Below are 15,304 nucleotides of genomic sequence, written 5' to 3'. Positions count from 1 at the left end.
GTGGCTGATACAACGAATACCAGCGTGAGTATGCCCGCCCATCTTCCTCCGGCATTAAAGCTTTGATATGGCCGGACTACGTGATCTGCTTTCTATCACTCTTCTTGTCAGCCTGAATCATCCCCCATTATGGTTCCCGGTGACACCCCTATGGGGGTCCAACACAACGAAAAAGTTCTCTTATCGGAGGAGTTAGCTCGGGACCCCACGCAGGAGAAGCCAGCCCATTTGACGGGCGTTCGGCTGTTCCTGGTAATGATTGCGCTACTGATAGGCATGTTTTTGGTAAGGCATTGCCCGCCCTTGGCGTCTCAGATTGTAGACTGACAGCTCACTTGCGAGCTTTGGGTTTCAGGTTGCCTTGGACATGGTAAGCCTTCTTTTGGCCGAATACGAGGACGAAGGCGAGGGCTAACAGCTCTCGTAGAACATTGTGTCGACGGCGATTCCAAAGATCACGGCTCAATTTCACAGTGTGGATACAGTGGGTTGGTATGCATCGTCCTTCTTCTTGACTCTTGCCTGCTTTCAGTCGCCATGGGGCAAGGCGTACAAGTACTTCCCGCTCAAGACGACTTTCTTTGCTTCCGTCGTGCTGTTCGAAGCGGGTAGTCTTATCGCGGGTAAGCTTCTCTTTCGTCGGCCAATCCGAACCAACCAAGACTGAACCAAGCCCAGGAGTCGCGCAGAATAACACCACCTTCATAGTGGGCCGAGCTATCACAGGGGTCGGGGGTGCAGGCATCACAGGCGGCGTGTATATCATCACTGCTTTGATCGTCAAGCCCACGCAGGTTCCTGTATACCTGGGTCTGCTAGGTGCCGTATTCAGCTGTGCTAGTGTCTGTGGCCCATTGCTGGGAGGAGTGTTCACGGATAAGACCTCATGGCGTTGGTGGTACGTTATCTTCACTGTCCTTCTTTTGAATGATTGTTGACGTTGATGCCGATGAATTCAGCTTCTACATCAATCTGCCCGTCGGCGGATTCGTGCTACTCATTCTGATCTTCTTCTTTCACACCCCCGGCCGCCACAAACCCACACCGGCATCATGGACAGACATCTTATTGCAGATGGACCCGTTGGGGATTCTCATCATCCTGTGCGCCATGGTGTGCTACTGTTTGGCCCTGCAATGGGGCGGTGTCCATGATCCGTGGAGTTCATCGCGGGTGATAGGGACGTTGGTAGGATGGGTTCTGCTCACCGTGGCTTTTAGCATTGATCAGTGGCTCCAGGGCGAGAAGGCGCTCCTGGTGGCGCGGTTCCTGCAACGCCGCGAGATCGCCGTGTGTTGCGCGTTCATCTTCTTGTATGCCTGACACTGCATGCCCTAACAAAAGACTGCTTTGAATAACGATGTCTAGCCTCAACTCGTCCAATTTCCTGCTTATTTACAACCTTCCCGTTTACTTCCAGGCCATCGCCAACGCCTCGCCCATGGGAAGTGGCATTCGCAATCTCCCGCTGATGCTCGCGAGCTGTAATCCCATCCCACATACGACCCTAGAAAATGAACTCACTGACCGTAAAATCCAGCGATCTGCACTCTCCTTAGCGGAAGCCTCCTCAAATACGCCAAGGGTCGTTTTCAGCTCTTCCTAGTGGCAGGATCTGCCGTCCTGACCATCGGCGCAGGCATGCTGTACACTATGGGGCTCAATCCCTCCACCGGCCAGTACATCGGGTACCAGATCCTGGTGGGTGTGGGCGTGGGACTGAGTATCCAGATTCCCGTGATGGCATGCCAGACGCTGGTAGATCCGGTGGATATTCCCGTCGTAACGTCCATGGTGCTATGTACGCCGTTCCATGTCCTCCCTGGGTTCTCAACTTTTATAACTAATAATGAATTCAATAGTCTTCCAACTTATCAGTGGTGCCCTCTCCGTCCCCGCTGCCCAAAGCATTTTCGACAACCAGCTTGTCGCCGGCCTGGCCATCTACGCGCCCTCTGTCTCTCCCGCGTCTGTCTTCGCCGCCGGCGCGACTGAGATTCGAGATTTATTCTTGCCTTCTCAGCTACCAGGCATTTTACTCGCGTATTTGAAGGGAATTAAGGCATCGTGGGCGTTGGGGATCGCGCTGGGAGGGACGGCGGTGTTAGTCAGCTGGATCCCTATGAAGAAGTTGGGGAATACGCCTGTTATCGGTGCGGTGGGTTGATTGACGAGGAACTTGATGTGCCACTAGCTATCGTGACGGAGACTGAGATGGGTTTGATATAATATTGGCTTCATACAGGCAGCTTGTCCTTGTAGCTATAGTAGCTGCCTTCATACTACATGGCCTATAAGGAGCCAGTTCATAGAGACTGCGGTCCAGTGGCCCAAGAACATGCCGACATGGAAAATCGACTAGCCGCTTAAATAGCTCATATATTATTGCGACAATAGGTGCATCATCCACCAATAGACCACATTGTCCATCCCAAGACTGAAGTTCCAGATGGACGCTTCGTGACACCTTCTTTCCTGGTACAAAGGAACACACACTGATATTCCTAGGCTTCTCAGTGGCATATTTTGTCTTGGGGACATGAATCACACTCCTTTTGAAGATGAACTCCTTTTGAAGATGATAATACCGACGATGATGCCTACCGGCATGAACTGCCTAACCTCCACTCCTGGTTACTACTTGGACCGTGAATGCACGCCATCTGCAATCTGCCCTTCACCCGAACCCGAACAAATAGTCGATGACTGTTCATCCCCCTGCATTGACCACAGTCCGACCCACTGAATTTTATGCCAGAAGTTGACCGAGACGAAGTGACGTGGGATGGACAATACCCAAACTATGTTCACTACCGGAGGGTTACAATAAATAAACGGGGAGTGGCAAAGAACACTGATCAAGACCTAGCTCTGCTACCCAGGTCTTACTGGCCGTAGATGACAGAGTCTGCCGGAAGTGTTTTACGTCGGAAGTTAACACGTAACAGACGGGTGAAACCGGAAGATACTACTGTTGTCATTTCTGTAAATGATCGTTTACAACGAGATCATACCAAGCGATTTGAGAGCACTAATACTGGTCGAGCAACGGTGGAGGAGCTGCTGGTGGCATGGGCCCATCTGTATCGTCTTGGCAAGAAGCTTCGCCTCCATATATCCACCAACATAGAAGATAGCGGACGTCTCTCGTCCACAAGCGACAAACGAGAAAAGTCATCGGTTACTAAGAGGAGTGCTGGTGAACGAGATGCTCAGATTGACGCCGAGCAATCCTCTGGTCAACATTCCATCTGGTGGGATGTGTGCCGTGCCATGCGACGTCCCATCCCATGTCGCCATGAAGGGCAATATTGCTGGCAAGGTCCGAAGGGGGAAAACACTACAGGTTGAAGACACACGATATGAAAACCTTCGTTAAATATGTGGAACAAGACGGTGTCCTCGACGCATGATGACGTTCCCGACAGCCTTCGCGAGCAGCTTTATGCTGAGGACAATCAACGGCTTGAAAAACAAAGAAAAGCTCGGATAGTTCCACCATTTGGTCATTACCAGTTCCAGGGTAAGGTGATCATGGAAGTGGCCAGCACGCTCGTCCTCTTAACTTAAATCCAGGTCTAACGTAACGAGTGGGTCACACCACCGATTGGGCCACCGTAGAACACCATATTAAATGCTGTTCTTTACAATTTTGTATCTCAAGTATTAGGGCTCGTATAGATGGCAAATTTCACAGTCATATTCTGTATGGTTAATGTAGTACGTAAGTGGAATCCTTGAAATTTCGGGGTGAGATTAACTGCGATATTTATATTTCTAGCTTATAACTATGGCTAAATTACTAACTAATTTATGGTATTTGTCACCGATTTGTCACGACACGCTCCGATTAATCGACTACAAAGGAGTCGCTGTCACGAGACACTCCGACTAATCACAAAGAAGCCGCGGAGGAACTCGAAGGAAGGCTCGGAAGGCCTGGCGCCATTATGGCATGACTCGAGACCCATAAAGGGGGGCTCGCTAGTTAAATCTCGCAATATATATAGGATAATCGTGGGAGGAACCGAAGGGTTCTCCAACGATTAGTTTGATTATCTTGCTACAATCGAGTCTCCTCTCTCACGAACTCGTAGTAGTATCGGCCTCCCTCAGTCGTATCCCATAATACTCCGAGCCTATTAACGTTCGGGCATCACACGATTACTCGATTCTGCCACCACTTACCACCTTTGGATAGAAGAGGACCGTTCGAACTACGAAATTGGCGAAGACGGGACAGAGATTCACGAAGGAATAGATAGATCGTCGCTGTAGCTCCTCCCGCTCTCTCTCTTCCTTTCCCCCTCTAGTCTTAGTATCCCGGATCAGAGCGCCGTTGCTAGTCCACCAACTCCATCGTAGGCTACCATTGATAGTATTAGTATAATGCGACCTTAAGATTCCTCTGAAATTCATACATATTATAGAGAGAGCCGATTTTCAGTAGTATGGTTTCCCGCTGACCGTCCCATAGCATAATGCAGTATATGAAACTACAGCTAAATAGCACAAGTGTTATGAAATGTCTCCCTTGGGAACAGAAGGGAATAATGAAGGATTTTTCATCCGTTCCTGGTTTCGCTTGGCCATTTCAATGCCCTTCAGGCGGTCTATCCGCATTTGATAAAATGTTCTGCAAGTATTAGTGTGTGACCCTGAGTTCAATAAAAGGCACATACTTATGCAGAGCAAAAACTCGGGGTGAATTGTCAGGCTTGGACTCTGAACCGGCCTTTCGAATGGAATCGATCTACGAAAACGTAGTTAGTAAACAACTTTCGATGGATGCTTACGCGCCGTCAAACCTTGTCATCTCTTTCTTTCTCGTCGTTGGCTTTCGAGCCCGAGTCCTCTTTTTCTTTCGTTTTAGATTCGTCCTTCTCTTTCTCATCCTTGTCCTTGTCGGATTTATTCTGGCGGTCTTTTTTTCGTCTTTGCTTTTCGTCGTACTCCTTTTTTACTTGTTCGATTTCCTTAGCCATCTTCTCCTCTTTAAGGCGTGCTGCTTCGCCTTCTGTGTCAACTATAGCCGAGCAGAAATTGCGGTCTTGCAAATGTGAGGGGCACACGTAAAAGAAGTCCTACGCTGGTTAGAGCTCGCAGAAATGGAAGAAGAATCATAGCATAGATCTCAATCATAGTTCCAAAACCAACTTGGAATGATCAAATTCAAGCGGCCTTACCTTGTTGTCTGGGGTAATCAACACACTTGTTGATGGCTTGAAGCATATTAAACATGCTTTGGACGAGGTATCCGCAACCCGCCGCAGGTGGTAGACATTGGGTAACGCCATGTCTTAAGATATTGGCTCTTTGGAGAAGGACTGAAGGCTTTTTGGACTTTCAAGAATTCCCTATGATAGAAACCATGTGTTATGGACGCGACATGAAGTCGTTGCGGAGACAGTCATGTGACCCGGGACGAAAGAGCGAGTGGGAGATAACGAGAATTTTGACTTCACTACGACAGGCCATCGGAGTCCTAATCTTACATATAGATACTGTAATCGTTTTCAGCAGTAAAGATTTCGGCAGTAAAGAGGCTGTCGATTTTGCTACAATCCATCGTCCCGTTAAGATGGAACAAAAACGCCCGACCATGCATTTGTCCTTTAATAAGTAACACCAATAGAATCGCGTGATTGAGTAGCTGGAGATATAGCTACCCATAGTATAACATAGAATAAATTTGGAAAGAAACCGAGAACAATCGTAGGTCATGGAGAATCATCTTCCACCTCGGGGTTGGCTGCTTCATTCGCCAGCCTGAGATCTTTCCCCTCAAGCTTGATATCCCGTAGGTAGGGCTGGAACGCTTCCAAGAGGCTGCTGAGACCGCCTCGCAGCGACTCCAAGACGAGGTCCACGTCAGGGACGTGGCGTGCCTTGGCCTGTTCCTCAGGCTTGCTTGCAGGTGGGAAATTGACATCAGTCCAGTGCGCATCCAAACCACCCTTGTGGACGAAAGCATCTACGACTGTGATTGTTTCTGTGAACAGGCGGACCACCGGCAGTACGTCTGATTGCACGTTTCCATATGTATCCTCTGCCAAACTTGCAATCAGTAGTCGTGTTAAGGAATCGATTGCATCTATGATTTGTGATAAGCATGTATCAGGCGATCCCAGAACGATGCTTGATGCACGTTGAGCATAGGTTTGTTGCACTAATTGCCCAACAGGGGACCTGAGGGCGCGGAAGAGCACTGGGTGGATGTTTTCTGGCTTGTATGTAGACCAAGAACCTCCAGCAATCAGCTTGAGGTCGTTAGACGATGAGATCAGTTTCTTCTTGTGTTCGGGGCTCAGCATAGCAGAAGACGCGTGGTCGAGGATCTCACGAGTGCGAGCTCGCGCTTTGGGTGTCCAATCCTCTGCTTGTCCAAAGTATTTAGCAGTGGAAGTAAAGGCATCCCCTATCCGTTCTTTTCGGGTTACCGGTCGCGGGGAAGCTGCGAAAACATTCTCTTCCTTTGGAGCGTCTGTCAGGCGTGGCAGTTTATGTAGGACAGGTTCAGCAGTTTTTGCTTGCGGCGCTGCAGCTGCTGGAGCCTTGCTTGCTTCGATTCTGACAGTAATATCCTTGATAACGCCGATCAAGCTTTCTGAGACCTGGGACCATGTTTTACCAGTATCCCGATCAATCTCATTGAAGATGGTCTTACGACGCTCAGGCAGACGCTGGCTAATCAGGCTCAACTCCCAAAGCGCGTAAGTCTTGACAAGGGGCTTCTTTGCTTTCAATCCGGTCAGTAAACTGCCGTTTGGATCCTTAGCATCAGCAGTCAGCGGTTGCTCCCGGCGCAGAGGTTCCTTGCCGATGAAAATCGTAAAGAACAAATTAGTCAACTGCCAGCAGAGTATAAGACAAGAGCCAGAGAAGAAGGACCTGAAAATCAAGAAGAGAATCCCTGGAGGCAAGAAGGTATCAGGCTGCGATGCAGAACGAGGGAAGTTCCAGAACAATTTCGCAAAGTACAGTGATACGCTCCAAGCGGTCTGTCGAAGGAAGAGGCGGTAGACGATAGGACCAACCACGGCCACAGTTCCGCTGGTAACAAGGCTTTGATAGATTCTTTCCGGCAAAGCACTCTGGATGTGCTTCAAGGTTGGAGGCACGGGGTGAGTCCGTTGGTCCTCCGCATTCGAACGCGGCTTTGTTACGGGAATAGGAATACTGTCGTAGTCCCAATAGAGATGCGAAGCTGCCTGTACACATGCCAACACCAAATGGAATGTGTGAATGTAGATCGGTCGCTCGTTCAAGGCGGCGCGCTCGTGCGATCTGCCTCAATTAGTCAAAAATCCAATCTTGGCCTTGCGACCAGAAACATACCTAGCCCGTTTGACCATTTCTAGATGCGCTTCGGCTGCGCAGGACCAAAGATAGACCTCGGTAAACCACCATGCAGAGAAGATGTACCATCCGAATGTTTGGAAGACCTGTACTGGGAATAGATAGCGGAACGTGCTCAGGGACGAAGTGTTGTTTCTGCGGCCAATGTGCATTTGCGAGACGCGAAGGACGAAGACAGAGAGGGCGGAAACAAATAGTAGGACGGTTCGGACACCGCATGCGCTGATCGGGAACCATGACCAGAAAACTGCAAAGGGAGCATGGTTAGATGAGGGACATCCTGGGCTATTCAAGGAGCGCATACACGATGTTTTATCACCGATGGCTATAGCAACGCCATAGCAGACCAGAAGCGAAGCTGCAGAGGCATGGACAAATCTCCTATGTAGCGCTGAGGTCAAGATGCGCCTGTACAACCGAGGTTGGGCGGCCATGGTGTGCAGGACTGATGATTGGGTCGTGGATGATGAGACAAGCTTTAGCGCATGGTCTGGGGAACCATTCCAATCGCTGGGGGAGCTGCAAAGGCAATATCCGCGGCCAGCAGTATGCTGGATGGTTAATCGAAAGCTCTATCGGAGCAATGCAGTGTTCCTGCCGTGTCGATGGGGTCAACAGAGCAAAGCGGCCTGGGAATATTTTGGCGGGCATCAAAACACGGTCACTAGCCACATCATGTGACTTGGAGCTCCCAAAATAGTGTGGCGCACCGTATTTTGCTCGGGTTGATGAATGTGGCACACGGGACTACGCCCGATTCAGACTAATGCAACGCAGGTACGTCATGTGAGCGCGGGCGCTCCGGTACAACAGGCAGTCGTTTCTCCTCATCTCGACAACATTGTGCATACATCCCTCGAATCATAACCAGCATGTCTTTCGATCGCTTAAACTCTTTGGAGGCTCAGCCTACCATGCGCCGTGATGAGGACCCACAGTACCGCGATGATCCTGCATTCGACCAACTGGCCGAGTCACTAGGGAACCAGATATTCACTTTGACCTCCAACATCTCGCGCCTATCGAATCAAATCGCCCTTCTCGGGACAAAGCGTGATACAGAGCGGGTGCGCGAGCGAGTTCATAATATCCTAGAAGAAACCAGAGCAGGTTTCAAGGATGTCGGCGAAGGGATCAAGAAACTCCAGACTTGGGAGGATGTCAACGTAAGTCAGCTTAGACAGCACTATGTATATGAACAATTTAACTAATTCCTATCTACAGCCCTCTCAGAAATGGACCCAGCAGAAGCTCTCATCCCAATTTAAAGCCAACTTAGACGAATTCCAGACCGTCCAACGTAGTGCCTTGGAAAAGCAGCGTGCTTCGACTGTAGCCGCCCGGGCAGCGATGGGAGACGGAGACGCCCTTGTGACGGATGATGATGTTCAGCTTCAGCAGCAGCAGCTACAAGAACAGCCTCAACTAGCCGACCAAGGCGAAGTCGATTTCCAAGAAACCTTGATCATTGAGCGAGAAGCCGAGATCCGAAACATTGAACAGAGTGTTGGGGAGCTTAATGAGCTATTTCGTGATGTTGCTCATATTGTCCACGAACAGGGAGGCCAGCTCGACATCATTAGCGAAAATGTCGAAAACGTCACCCACGACACGCGCGGTGCAAATGTTGAACTACGCAGTGCCAGCCGGTATCAGAAGAATGCGCGCACCAAGGCTTGCTGCTTACTAGTCATTCTTGCTGTCATTTTAGCCATCATTGTGCTTGCGGTTGTCCTCGGATAGATGTGTTTCCTCGCCTCTATGCTTCATCCAATTCTTGGCGGGTTTCTTCTCATGTCTTTTGTTTTGTTACGCCTACGCACGATATCCCTCATGCATAATACAAGCCTGCTCTTCTTCGCTCTCCTTCCAAACCGACTCAATCAATGTTTATTTTTACTGGATCTGGGAGTATTTGGAATGGAGAATATTGATCCCCTGTTTGTCTATCCATCTTCAGCAATATCGTACAGGTTTCTTTATACATGAGATTATACAGTGGGAACAAGAGAATCATAGACCAGTAAAACGGTTGAAACGCATCCTCCAGCCTTCATAACTGTTGAGTTTTGGCCGGACATCCAGGTAGAAACTGAGTTTGCCTGGTCCAGCGTTGCCAGTGAGACCAGGCTGAGTGCTGGTCCCCCCCGGCTTTTCCTTGGTAGAAGTCAATAACGTATTCAACGTGCTCTCCGCCACAGCGTTCAACGACCCAGTCGTGGCGATCGAAGGGCCGTTGGTAACCGAGCCAGCCATTGAGCCGCGCTCGAGGGCTCAGAAATTGAGGTTCGACACCGAGTCCACGGAAAGAATATAGTTTGGGCCCTCCACATTTCTTGCTCCCTGGGTCTTCTGAAGGAGCGTTGCGCTCCCATTCTAGAATTTGCTGCCAGGCGCGTTCATTGACGGCATTATGAATGGGGATGATCGAAGCAACTGATGTTGCGAGCTCCGAAGCGGAGGATGTAGACCCGGGTGTGTTGCCTTTGCGCATCAATGCCTCGAAGAATTGCTTCTCCGAGGGATAGATCCAGTTGCCTGTGGCTTCGTCGCGCCCGGTTTCGGTTTCGGCATTGGACGGGCAACCGTGCGACGCAGCATATGGTGATGGGCTTTCGCTATTCGATTGTGGACAAGCTCTCGGTGGCCCATTATCTCCAGCCCGTGGGATGCTGCTCACTTCTCGATCTGTTGATAAAGGCCGTTGCATCTTTGCTGGTGATTTTCCATCTTGAGCGGCTTCGGAGGGAGACGGAGGATGCGGCGCGTTGCCATGTTGTTGTAGCCAGACCTCACGGGTCTTGTGGTCCACTGGACAAGTCGCCGCAGGTGGCTCTGCAACCGGAGTGCTCGCACCAGCCCCCATTGATGTTGAGTGACAAGTTGTTGGAATTCGAGGAGATGAGATGATTGGAAATCGCATGTGGAGCTACGCTAAAATAAGGTGGACAATTTATTCTTCACCGCCTCCAGAGACTAAACAGCCCAAGATCGCTCGCCCCTATAGCGTTAGGAGTTTCAAAACACTCCGTCTGATCGGGAATCTTGCTCTTTGGCCTTGATATTTTGATTTATTGACCCCACAATGGCCGCTACGTCCAGTCAGTCTGTCTATCGGGCCACCACGACCGCCCCTGTCAACATTGCTGTTATCAAGTGCGTTTGACATGCCCCTCCCAATTGTCTAATTTAAACCCCCCCCTATATTCTAACCAGGCCAAATCGCAGGTACTGGGGAAAGCGTGATACTACTCTCAACCTCCCAACCAACTCATCGCTCTCTGTGACCCTCTCACAACGCTCGCTTCGTACCCTCACCACCGCCTCTTGCTCCTCGATCTACCCCGCCGAGGATACCCTGAACTTGAATGGCAAGCCACAGGACATTCAATCCTCCAAGCGAACCCTAGCTTGCTTGTCCAACCTGCGCGCTCTCCGAAAGGCTCTTGAAGATGCCGATTCCTCCCTCCTAAGCTGTCCAGCTTCCCCCTCCGTATCGTCTCCGAAAACAACTTCCCCACTGCCGCTGGCCTTGCTAGCTCCGCTGCTGGGTTCGCTGCGCTCGTCCGAGCGGTGGCTGATCTTTACCAGCTTCCTCAATCACCGAATGAGCTCAGTCGCATCGCCCGACAGGGATCTGGCTCCGCGTGTCGATCGCTGATGGGGGGATATGTCGCATGGCGCACCGGTGAACTTGCGGATGGCAGCGACAGCCTCGCAGAGGAAGTCGCCCCTGCTTCTCATTGGCCCGAGATGCGGGCTCTGGTCCTCGTTGTTAGCGCCGAAAAGAAGGATGTGCCCAGTACCGAGGGTATGCAAACTACTGTGAACACCTCAGACCTGTTTGCCACTCGTGCCCAATCCGTTGTGCCGGAGCGTATGAGCGCCATCGAGGCCGCTATCCAAGCGCGCGACTTTCCCAAGTTCGCAGAGATCACCATGCGTGACTCCAACACTTTCCACGCTACTTGCCTCGATTCTTGGCCCCCAATTTTCTACATGAACGATGTTTCCCGTGCTGCCGTCCGCCTCGTTCATGACATTAACACTGCTGTTGGCAAGACTGTTGCTGCGTACACCTTCGATGCTGGCCCAAATGCTGTGATCTACTACGAGGAGAAGGACTCAGAGCTGGTCGCTGGAACCGTCAAGGCTATTCTGGGTGCCAACACTATCGGCTGGGAAGGCGCCTTCTATGAAAGATTGGCCAATGTCACTGCGCCTGGTGTCGCTCTCGACAAGATTGATTCGCGTGTTCTTGACGTCTTGAAGAATGGCGTGAGCCGTGTCATCCTGACCGGAAGTGGGAGAAGGACCCATCTCTGTCGAGGACCACCTCGTCTCAGAGTCTGGTGAGATCATCAGCAAATAAGGAAACCCCACACATCAAAGTAAAGTGAACGTCGCCTTGCCAAATCCAATGATCAAATACCCCCGATCCCTCTAAGGATAATCACACCTTCCTTACGAATGATGATTTCGATGTCTGTTGTTGAGTCCCGTCTTGTTTTATATTTCAGAATATCTAGAACATAATTCGCATCATAGATGGCCTCTGGGGACCATTGCTCATTGTCAAGACTTTGACCAACTCGTCCTAGTAGATTACTGGTATTTTACTGGCAGTCGTCCATCGGTATAGATGGTACTCTGAGCCTCATAACAAGGTTTTCTTTATAAGTACAATGGAGAATAAATGCATAATCTCGATCGTTTACCTCGTTTACTCACCAATAAACCTCAGGAATGCCTAAAGATCAATAGTTTGCCCCTGTCGAACACGTAGCTTGAGAAAAGTCGTAGCATCTTTGCTATCCCTAAAGTAATTATAGAGTATCTGGAATAGTATTGCTTCTATAGATACATAAGCAGTGAAGGTATTTAGTCACCGTGGTCAACGGGAGCAAAGAGTTGGCGGAGTGGAGGGGCAATGGCGCCTATAGTCGAGATAATGGGACTAGGGAGAGAGTAACTACAACAACAATCTAACCTCCTTCCAGAAATCCCCCATCCTAGCTTCCCACTTCCCATAGTTTGAACGAGACCTCTCAATACTAAGACAGTAACAGGTGGCAGAGCTGAGTAACAGTAACAACCATATAAGGACCATCTCGTACTGCACTTGTTTATTTATATGTTCTAGAATAGCCACGTGAAAGCCAATCATTTTCAAGGCCAGCAACTACATTAGCTGCTGTTTCAGTAACAGCCTCAAGTTCTTTGTCACAGACGTCAACAACACATGTCCCACTCCTGTGCATGCTCCAGTTCTTCTCCAAGCGGCCGGACAAGCCGACACAGTTGATGAAAAAAAGGTGTTCGCGTCGAGAGGGGATAGTGTAAGCCCAATGACACTGTGCGGCTGGCATGCGCAAGCACAGAGGCCGGCCGCGGGTTCCAAAAATAGGGATAATCAGGGTGTTCCAGAGAACACTTTCAGTGATTAAACTGAAAAGAACAGATACTACACTTGATCTAAGCCAGTTGGCAAAGAGCGCTGAAAAAGAAAAGAAGAAGAAGAGGAAAGGTAGGAGAAAGTGACTGACTATATGTCCGGGGTAGGGGGTCCGTGCGCAGAACTCCCGCTAGTGTACGAAGTGGGGCCTGACATGCTAAGAAGCGAGCCAATCGCGATCGAAATCGCAGGCTAGTATACAGTGTATCCGTGCCCTTCGCTACGCTGCGACCCCCCCCACTCGCTTCCGCTCGTGGGTGCACCACGCTTTCTTCACCAACCACGCTTTTATCACCAATTTTTATCACACCACGCAATTGGCTATCTCAACCACCCAACATGTCTAAATCGTCCAATTTTAGCGAAGATCAAATGGTTAAGGCCGTCGCATTCGCTATAGCCGAAAAAAAAACCGAATATCTCGAAAATTGCACGTGAATTCGACGTATCTCGTGAAACCCTCAATTCACGCATCAAAAAGGCTAAATCGTCTCCTACTCCAAAGGATTCGCATCGGAACAATCTCCGTGCGTTCCAGGAGAAGGCCTTGATCAACTGGATCGTGAAAATGCATAGTTGGAATCTTCCTCCTACTGCTGCAGTTATAGAAGCGTGGGCAAATCAAGCGCTTTCCCGAGCTGGTCAAGAAAAACAGGTTAGCAAGATGTGGGCCTATCGTTTTATCGAACGCCTTCCAAAACATCTACAACTAGCACCAGTAAAACAGAAAACCAAAGAATTGAAACGAATTCAAGCGGAAGATGCTGGTTTTCTTGCTCATTGGTACGATCAGCTTGAATTTCTCCTCCGAGATGTTCCTGCACGGCTAGTTTACAACTTCGACGAATGCGGTTTCCAACCTGGTCAAGGTCGATCTCGAAACGTTATTGGATCTTCGTCATCTTGTCCTAATTTGGCTGAATCTGAACGAGGCGAAAATATTACTGCAGTTGAATGCATTGCAGCCGATGGATGGTTAATGGATCCGTTGTTTATCTTTAAAAGCACGGGTAACTTCATGGAAGCGTGGTTTGATGGTAGCGATAATCTTCCACTCAATTCCGCTGCTGCAATATCGCAAAATGGTTGGATAACTGATGAATTAGCCCTTGCTTGGCTAGATCATTTTATCGCTGCTACTGCTACTTCCGACCGGTTAAAAAGTGGTGAAAAACGGTATCTTTTATTCGATGGTCATGGTGCACATCTTACCCTTGAATTCCTTCAAAAATGTGAACAAAATTCGATTATTCCATTTGCATTTTTACCACATTCGACTCATATCTATCAACCACTTGATGGAAAGCCATTTTTGAATTATAAACAACAATTTCGGCTTATGAATAATGAGTTATCATTCTAGGAAGGCCGACCGTACAGAAAAGCTGATTTTCTCCGGATTATTGGTCCAATTCGCAAAAAGGCCTTCAACACACGAATTATTCACACATCTTTCAAAGAACGTGGAATTTATCCAGTTAATGGTGAACAAATCGTGGCCAATTTATCAAATCAGATGGTTATTCCTGATGTCGATATCCCGGAACTTCAGATACCAGATATACATACACCATCTCCGGAATTTCTATCTTCTAGCGTGGAAAATAGCCCTCCAACTACTATTAAAACGCTCGAACGAAATCAGGCAAAAATTATCAGAGATATAAAAGAAAATTCGGAAAAAACCCAGCAAAATATCGCTAAAAACTTCAAACATCAGTTGGATAAACTCGAGGAGCTTGCGATGACACAAGATTCACTTCGACGTGTTCGGGCTGCACAAGCCCCCCAACGTCGTGTTTATACTAAACGACAGGTTAAACCACTTAGCCAAGATGGTATCCTACAGTCTCGTGATGCAAATTGTTCAATTCGACAAAGAAAAGAGAAGGAAAATATAGCTGAAAAAAGGAAACTTGATAAACAACTCGAGAAAGCGTATGGTTTCAAACCAATTCAATGCACTCAGGAGAGTATTCAAAGATCTATTAATAATGCAAGGGAAGCAGAAGAGACTGGAGAGTTATTTTATTTAGATTATTAGTTATTTATTACTAGTTTAGTTGATTAATTTGATCTTTTTCTTGCTAATCGATTTTTCTTAACTAGCTCGGGAAAGCGCTTGATTTGCCCACGCTTCTATAACTACAGCAGTAGGAGAAAGATTCAAACTATGCATTTTCACGATCCAGTTGATCAAGGCCTTCTCCTGGAACGCACGGAGATTGTTCCGATGCGAATCCTTTGGAGTAGGAGACGATTTAGCCTTTTTGATGCGTGAATTGAGGGTTTCACGAGATACGTCGAATTCACGTGCAATTTTCGAGATATTCGGTTTTTTTTCGGCTATAGCGAATGCGACGGCCTTAACCATTTGATCTTCGCTAAAATTGGACGATTTAGACATGTTGGGTGGTTGAGATAGCCAATTGCGTGGTGTGATAAAAATTGGTGATAAAAGCGTGGTTGGTGAAGAAAGCGTGGTGCACC

At 48.8% G+C, this 15,304-nt stretch overlaps 8 protein-coding genes across 8 annotated transcripts; 5 read left to right on the top strand and 3 right to left on the bottom strand.

Moving 5' to 3' along the window:
- Positions 1–129: 129 nt before the first annotated feature.
- On the top strand, positions 130–2,167 carry N7468_003123 (MDR family MFS transporter; the record flags this gene model as incomplete). Its single annotated transcript, XM_058472420.1, has 8 exons — positions 130–285; positions 356–370; positions 428–623; positions 679–898; positions 960–1,313; positions 1,369–1,484; positions 1,541–1,801; positions 1,863–2,167. 8 exons carry the CDS (start codon positions 130–132, stop codon positions 2,165–2,167), a joined length of 1,623 nt encoding a protein of 540 aa, XP_058331423.1.
- Positions 2,168–2,539: 372 nt separating this feature from the next.
- N7468_003122 (uncharacterized protein) lies at positions 2,540–2,898 on the top strand (the record flags this gene model as incomplete). The annotated part of the gene is made up of 2 exons (XM_058472419.1): positions 2,540–2,698; positions 2,734–2,898. The coding sequence occupies 2 exons, from the start codon at positions 2,540–2,542 to the stop codon at positions 2,896–2,898; spliced, it is 324 nt and encodes a 107-aa protein (XP_058331422.1).
- A 1,620-nt stretch (positions 2,899–4,518) lies between these two features.
- Positions 4,519–5,297, bottom strand: N7468_003121 (AAA-ATPase Vps4-associated 1 family protein; the record flags this gene model as incomplete). Its single annotated transcript, XM_058472418.1, has 4 exons — positions 4,519–4,636; positions 4,683–4,753; positions 4,809–5,084; positions 5,187–5,297. 4 exons carry the CDS (start codon positions 5,295–5,297, stop codon positions 4,519–4,521), a joined length of 576 nt encoding a protein of 191 aa, XP_058331421.1.
- A 423-nt stretch (positions 5,298–5,720) lies between these two features.
- Positions 5,721–7,793, bottom strand: N7468_003120 (nucleoporin NDC1; the record flags this gene model as incomplete). Its single annotated transcript, XM_058472417.1, has 3 exons — positions 5,721–7,287; positions 7,339–7,606; positions 7,664–7,793. 3 exons carry the CDS (start codon positions 7,791–7,793, stop codon positions 5,721–5,723), a joined length of 1,965 nt encoding a protein of 654 aa, XP_058331420.1.
- A 438-nt stretch (positions 7,794–8,231) lies between these two features.
- On the top strand, positions 8,232–9,102 carry N7468_003119 (SNAP receptor PEP12; the record flags this gene model as incomplete). The annotated part of the gene is made up of 2 exons (XM_058472416.1): positions 8,232–8,525; positions 8,584–9,102. 2 exons carry the CDS (start codon positions 8,232–8,234, stop codon positions 9,100–9,102), a joined length of 813 nt encoding a protein of 270 aa, XP_058331419.1.
- Positions 9,103–9,372: 270 nt separating this feature from the next.
- N7468_003118 (cytochrome c1 heme lyase CYT2) lies at positions 9,373–10,225 on the bottom strand (the record flags this gene model as incomplete). Its single annotated transcript, XM_058472415.1, is given in 2 exon segments — positions 9,373–9,516; positions 9,536–10,225. The coding sequence occupies 2 exon segments, from the start codon at positions 10,223–10,225 to the stop codon at positions 9,373–9,375; spliced, it is 834 nt and encodes a 277-aa protein (XP_058331418.1).
- A 219-nt stretch (positions 10,226–10,444) lies between these two features.
- On the top strand, positions 10,445–11,715 carry mvd1 (diphosphomevalonate decarboxylase MVD1; the record flags this gene model as incomplete). The annotated part of the gene is made up of 3 exons (XM_058472414.1): positions 10,445–10,515; positions 10,588–10,776; positions 10,842–11,715. 3 exons carry the CDS (start codon positions 10,445–10,447, stop codon positions 11,713–11,715), a joined length of 1,134 nt encoding a protein of 377 aa, XP_058331417.1.
- Positions 11,716–13,153: 1,438 nt separating this feature from the next.
- N7468_003116 (uncharacterized protein) lies at positions 13,154–14,177 on the top strand (the record flags this gene model as incomplete). Its single annotated transcript, XM_058472413.1, has 2 exons — positions 13,154–13,189; positions 13,215–14,177. 2 exons carry the CDS (start codon positions 13,154–13,156, stop codon positions 14,175–14,177), a joined length of 999 nt encoding a protein of 332 aa, XP_058331416.1.
- Between the last annotated feature and the right edge of the window lie 1,127 nt (positions 14,178–15,304).

The sequence above is a fragment of the Penicillium chermesinum genome, assembly GCF_028974085.1.
Source record: "Penicillium chermesinum strain IBT 19713 chromosome Unknown utg000003l:1.0-5111272.0:1.0-5115320.0, whole genome shotgun sequence".
NCBI lineage: Eukaryota > Fungi > Ascomycota > Eurotiomycetes > Eurotiales > Aspergillaceae > Penicillium > Penicillium chermesinum.
This window is presented reverse-complemented; position numbering and strand designations above follow the sequence as displayed.